The sequence below is a fragment of the Setaria viridis genome, chromosome 9 (assembly GCF_005286985.2).
Source record: "Setaria viridis chromosome 9, Setaria_viridis_v4.0, whole genome shotgun sequence".
Classification (NCBI taxonomy): Eukaryota; Viridiplantae; Streptophyta; class Magnoliopsida; order Poales; family Poaceae; genus Setaria; species Setaria viridis.
In genome coordinates this window covers 31,333,253-31,339,853 of record NC_048271.2, presented here as the reverse complement: position 1 = coordinate 31,339,853, position 6,601 = coordinate 31,333,253, and the positions used below count along the sequence as shown (strand labels likewise).

Sequence of the window (6,601 nt, the reverse complement as noted above, 5' to 3'; positions counted from 1 at the left end):
TTATAGTGCAAGGAGGCCACCGGAGTTACAAGTGAGACCGGGTGTGAGGAAAAGTAAAAGAGATAAACTAAGTCAAGTAAAATACAACACAAGGGGAGGGACCAAGTTCCTAGGCCGCCGGCGTCCTCTCCGGCCTTCAGCTTCTGCCGGTGCGTCCCCCGGAAGAGGGTGGCTGCCGTCGAGTCCTTTCGACGGTTTCCTTGGTGGCTGTTGCCGCCAGGCGTGATGATGGTGTTTCGTGGTGGCACCTGTGTCCGTCGGGGAAGGTGGCTGATCCTGCCATCTTGCTGACGGCCTGCGGAAGCCGGACGTCGCGTTCCTGTCGCCGAATGCGCGGGGCGCGAGAACGGGCGCGGCTTCCTCTTGCTCCGGGCGGCGCAGGCCATGAGTGCCCTGTAGCGAATCGGAGGAAGCCGCAGCCACTGTAGCCTATACCGTGCGGCCGCGCATGGGTACTTGTGGCGGGTTGCGTCGGGGGCACGAGCACCTTTTTACGTGTCAGAACTGCGGCGCATTTATGGCGAGATCGATAGGGGGACCCACGAGGCCCGCGCCCGAGGCGGATACTTATCTGGTGGGCTCGGGTGAGTCCGACCCCCTGTGCCCTGGGTCGGGCGAGGCGGAGTCTTGCGGCGGGGGGTCGGGCGCTCCCGATCCCAGGCCTGCGGGTCGGGCGAGGCGGAGCTTGGTCTTCAAGGGGTCGGGAACGTCTGACACCGGGATACTGGGTCGGGCGAGGCAGAGCGTGGCTCTCTCCTCCCGTGTTGGGCTGACGGCCGTCTTTATTGCCTTAGGCAGGCTTGGGCCTTTATGATTTGTTGTTTTCATGGGCTTTAGGATGTCGTTAATATTTCCCCAACAATGACACATGGTCTATTTCAAACAAATTAACATATTCACAGCGTCCGCTAGGCAAAATAAATGAACGCTGTCTTAGAGACCGAACCACTTTTTTTCATAATGTCCTGTAGACGAAAAATCCCTTTACCCAACTAAAGTGTATGAATTGAACTGGCCGTTGGTTGATCGGAGTGCAGCGTGCGTGTGCGTCGACTGGGTTGGTCAGGTACACCGTACACGCCGTTTGATCCGTGTGGAAATTAAACTGGTTCGCACAGGCTGATGAGATGCATGGCCCGTGAAAAATTGCCTCATAATAAACCGACCAAGCCGATAGGTGCGATATGATAGCCACCCAATTTAGCTGATGACGGTCGTCGACCAAAGCTGGAGATATACTAATCTAAACTCCAGCTCGCCCGGTTGCTTTTTTCTACAGGGCGAGTAATAATGTACTGTACACGTCAGCACAGCGAGAGCGACGTTCCGGTGTATCTCCACATGTAGATACGCGCACATGCATGCGCGAGCTATGTGCTTTTGCTTTTAGCCGGTATCCGTGGCTTGAAGCTATGCATGGATTTTTGGTGACGCCCCACGCCTAAACCAAGTGCATCATGCGGAGTGCCGGTGGCGGCTGCAACTTGCACCCGGCGCCAATTGAAGCTAAGTACTTTGTACATACTCGATGTGCATGCTCCGTTCCATGGTATTGGTAAATTTGCTATGTGTCCATGGCTAAAGCTTTACTACTACTGCTGCCGCCGCCGCCGCCGCCGCTACTGGAGTAGTTCATAGCGGTTGCTATTTGCATTCTTGATTGTACATATATGCACTTGCTAGAATCAAAATAAAGAACTGTGTAATCCTAACAATCATTTGATAAATGGTTGTGCAGTCCACCAATATAATTTGGAGCCTAGACTCTTGATTTGTTTGCACGAGTGTTTCCAGCTGAAAATGGAATTAAATATAGAGAAATTGCAACGGTGGCAAGTAGGAGTACTACTCGTCACACGCGAACCAGAGATACATGGTACATTGCACACACCAGGATATTAGAGAATCTATCTAATTCAACTCCCATGTGTTTGTGAAGTAGCTAGTGACAGTTATCTTCCTGTGTAAATCTCATCTAGCCAATGAGAGTGCTGCGAGGTGATGTAGTTCTTGCTTCACCGTAACTCAATTGGATAAGCATTGTTGCAAAGCAACTAGCGCAATATTTTTTCTGCCACAACTTGACGGCCGAATGCCTATAAATGCGGCATCTCCCTCGACCCGTCTCCTCAATCTCACAACACAAAAACCAATCACACGAGCAAACAAGCGCTCCCTGCTTCCGTCCCAACATCGAACTCCCGGGTCCAGCTCGGTGGCCAACATTTTGCTCTAGCTGCCTCGCCGGTAATCGCCTAATACGAGCCATGGCCAGCACTCACCAGGTACGTGCAGGAAAAACTTACATGCAGCTAGCACCGTTTCCTCCATTATTGCACCGTCATTTCTTATACAGTCTAGCTCACTTCCTTTGTGTCGTGCGCACCTCATGCGTGCATGTGTCGACCATGCAGGATGTCGTGTTCGAGGTGAACGCCGTCGGCTGGGCTCCCTGCGGCGCTCGCACGGCGTTGTCCCAGCACCACGAGGACCCGGCGAGGCTCCCCACGGCAGCCGTCGGGCACGGCCACAAGCCCAGCGGCCGGTACGTCCTCGCCGGGGCCCGCGCCGACGAGGAGGATGGACTGCGCCAGGCGATCACTCTCGGCGCGCTCAGGCCCCGCGTCACGTACCGTGTCGCCGGCTGGATCAGCGTGGCTGGTGAAGCAGCGGAGGAGGAGGATGGAAACCAGCAGGGCGGCCACCCCGTTCGTGTCAGCATCCGCGTAGGCGACGACGACGGGGGCTGCGTCATCGACGGCGGCGCCGTCTGCGCCGAGCCGGGCAGGTGGGCGGAGATCAAGGGCGCGTTCCGGCTCAGGGAGAGCCCCCGCAGCGCCGCGGTTCACGTGCACGGGCCGCCTGCCGGCGTCGACGTGAAGGTCATGGATCTTCGGATCATTGCCATCGACCGCAAAGCGCGCTTCAGCTACCTCAAGGACAAGACGGATAAGGTGCGCAAGCGTGACGTGGTTCTCAAGTTGGGCGGGGCGGCGGGGGCGTCCGTGCGCGTGGTGCAGCTGGACAGTGGGTTCCCGCTGGGCAGCTGCATCAACGGCGAGGTGATCCAGAACCCCGTCTTCGTGGACTTCTTCACCAACCACCTGGACTGGGCCGTCTTCGAGAACGAGCTCAAGTGGTACTGGACGGAGGCGCATCGCGGGCAGCTCAACTACGGCGACGCCGACCGGCTGCTCGACTTCTGCGACCGCGCCGGCAAGCCCGCGCGGGGCCACTGCATCTTCTGGGCCGTCGATGGCGACGTGCAGCAGTGGATCAAGGACATCGGCGGCGACCGCGACCAGCTCATGGAGATCGTGCAGGAGCGCATCCGCGGCCTCCTGGGCCGCTACGCGGGGAGGTTCCCGCACTACGACGTCAACAACGAGATGCTGCACGGCCGCTTCTTCCGCGACCGCCTCGGCGACGACGTCGCCGCGCTCATGTTCCGCGAGGCCGCGCGGCTCGACCCGGGCGCCGCGCTCTTCGTCAACGACTACAACGTCGAGTGCGGCAACGACCCCAACGCCACGCCCGACAAGTACATCGGCCTCATCCGCGACCTGCAGCGCGGCGGCGCGCAGGTGGGCGGCATCGGTCTGCAGGGACACGTCAGCAACCCCGTCGGGGAGGTCATCTGCGACGCGCTCGACAAGCTCTCCGCCACCGACCTGCCCGTCTGGATCACCGAGCTCGACGTCGGCGAGCCCGACGAGGCCCTCCGCGCCGACGACCTCGAGGTCGTGCTCCGCGAGGCGTACGCGCACCCGTCCGTGCAGGGCGTCGTGCTCTGGGGGTTCATGCAGGGACACATGTGGCGCCAAGACGCCGCCCTCGTCAACGCCGACGGCACCGTCAATGACGCCGGACAGAGGTTCATTGAGCTCCGGAGGGAGTGGACCTCCGATGCGCGTGGCCGCCTCGACGGCGATGGGCAGTTCAAGTTCAGGGGCTTCCACGGCTCGTACGTGGCGCAGGTCACGACGGCGACAGGGAAGATGCTCAAGGCATTCACCGTCGACAAAGGCGACGCGGCTCTCGTGCTGGACATGGATATATGACTATCACACACTGTGGTCTATGGACGATTACCTTATAGGTACTTATTAATTTACCATAGCAAGTCCCCCTCACCAAACATGAGTCCACTCAGGACCTATTTGGATAGGGTACTTGATCGATCCAAACCCCCTAATATCCCAGTATAATGTGTATTGTAAGAGTGATGTGTTGTATTGGCTGAGCCCAGCCCAACTGAGATAAATAAAGTAAACGAGCTATTGGTCGTTTTCTATATATATATATACATGAGGATTATCACTTGTCCTATTCTAGTTTCATTGTAAACTTCTAAAAGGTACAGGACAAATTCACCACAACAAAAACGGTTGGTTAAAGAACGGATATACATTCTGTTAGTTTAGATTTGTGAGGGCCTAAAAATCATGGGCTAACAGGGGCGGATTAGAGGTGTTTACGTATCGGGGTCAGCTGACCCCAATGAACTTTGATAAATACAGTGGAAAATAACTGTCTAATACTGTTCAACAAAGGAGCTCCTGCACGCAATAGAGCTGACCCGGCGGTGTTCTCGCCTGGATTGGCCCCTGGGCTAACGAACCGATAGTACAAACATTACCAGTACTGTTGGTTGCAATATACAGCAGTATAAATGAGTCTTATTATTATTACCTTCGGTTCGTACCGGTGAACGCAAAAAACAGATCGCCCCCTTGTCATCCCGAAGGGTGACATGGGCGGCACCGCGATCCCGCCACCGGCCCTCCGCCTCCACCACCACTAGTCCCCCTTCCTTCCCACCTCCATCCCACCTCCAGCATCTCGCCGGAGGCTGGAGGGAGTGGGATCCATCTTTCTAATAGGTTTTAGTAGATCGAGTCCAGTTTTAGGGTTTAGGTTTCTCCATATCACGGCGGATTTAATTGGTGTGATAGGGAGAAAGGCGCTACAAGCGAGGTTGCAACAGGCGAAGTGACATGACGAGCGGCGGCGCGGGCAAGCGTGAAACAGCGGCATTGCCGAAGCACGTCACTGGTGGGGCAAGAAAAGGAGCTGTCGCAGCCGGAGTCGGGGTTGGCGAGGGAGGTATCGTCGTGGAGTAAGCTCGTGGGCGGCGCGACTGTGGAGAGGCGGGAAAACCGGAAGGCATCGGGTCTTGCAGCTGGGGATCCGACGAGATGATGGGCGCGGGTCGCGAGGCGGTCTGACGCAGCAGCGGCAAAACTCTGCCACGGCGGCGATGGGGCACCTTGGCGCGGCCGGCGAGGGCGCGAGCGAGACGAGGCGAGGCAGAAAGGGTTGCAGAGGGGCTTCCGCTGTGATTGGGGGGGACGGCGCGTGGATCCATCCTGTCGCGGCCGGCGACTGGGCGAAGCGGCGGGCGTCGGAGAGATCAAGCCACGCAGTGGGGGGGCTCTCAAGCGGGCGCATGCTGCTCGGGCGCGTCTGCCTCGGGAGATTCGGGGAGAAAGATTTCGGGTCCACCAGTCAGTCTCAGTTGTTCCACAGCTCCAAGATTGAAAGGAACACTGCCTTTGGGGACTCAGAAGGAACCGGCGGTTTTGGTTGGGTTCTCAGGGGTCGGGACTAAGAACCGGTTTTGGAGCGCTTAAGCTCAGGGGACCTGAGACAGAGGGATTAGGGACTTTCGGTTGAAGATTAACTCGGCTGATCAACCAAGGTCGTTACAGCCTACCCCCCTTAAAAAGAATCTCGTCCCGAGATTCGGGTGTAAGGGTAACCAGTGGGGGTGTGCAGTCCTTACCTCCTTGGGTGGAAAGAAAACCTCGGAAGTGTTTGTTCAGATACTCCTCTGTTTCTCAGGTTGCTTCTTCTTCTGTGTGGTTGTTCCATAGTATCTTGTACATTTTCATAGTCTGTCGTCGGGTATGTCTCTCTTTTCGGTCGAGGACCTTGGCTGGATACTCGGTGTCGGTCAAGTCGGATTCGATTTGAAGTTGCTGCTGTTCCAAGGCCTCAGTTGGAACTTGGACACACTTCTTCAGTTGGGATACATGGAAAACATCATGTATTGCCGAAAGCTGTTCTGGGAGTTGGATCCGGTAAGCAACGGATCCACAGATTTCCACAATCTCATAAGGACCAATAACGGGGAGCCAATTTTCCTTTTATTCTGAACCGTTGCACTCCTTTGATCGGGGAGACTCGAAGGTATACGTGATCACCAATGTCAAACTGTAGGGGTCTTCTTCTCTTGTCGGAGTAACCCTTCTGTCGAGATTGAGCGACCTTGAGGTTTGCTTGAATTACCTTCACTTGCTCTTCTGCGTCCACTACTAAATCAGGGCCATAGGTCTGCCTTTCGCCAACTTGTGACCAATTCAACAGCGTCCGACATTTCCAACCATATAGGGCTTCAAACGGTGCCATATTCAAGCTGGTCTGTTAGCTGTTGTTATAGGAAAACTCTGCTAAGGGTAAGCACTGATCCCAATTCTTGTCATAATGGATGACACATGCTCTCAACATATCTTCAAGGATCTGATTTACTCTTTCGGTCTGACCATCGGTTTGAGGGTGATAAGTAGAGCTACGAATGAGCTTGGTGCCAAGTGATGCT

General features: G+C 56.0%; 1 protein-coding gene across 1 annotated transcript; it reads left to right on the top strand.

Moving 5' to 3' along the window:
• The first annotated feature begins 2,149 nt into the window (after positions 1-2,149).
• LOC117840189 (endo-1,4-beta-xylanase 1) lies at positions 2,150-4,306 on the top strand. Its single transcript, XM_034720647.1, has 2 exons — positions 2,150-2,285; positions 2,415-4,306. Exons 1-2 carry the CDS (start codon positions 2,268-2,270, stop codon positions 4,059-4,061), a joined length of 1,665 nt encoding a protein of 554 aa, XP_034576538.1. The 5' UTR covers positions 2,150-2,267; the 3' UTR covers positions 4,062-4,306.
• The last annotated feature ends 2,295 nt before the right edge of the window (positions 4,307-6,601 follow it).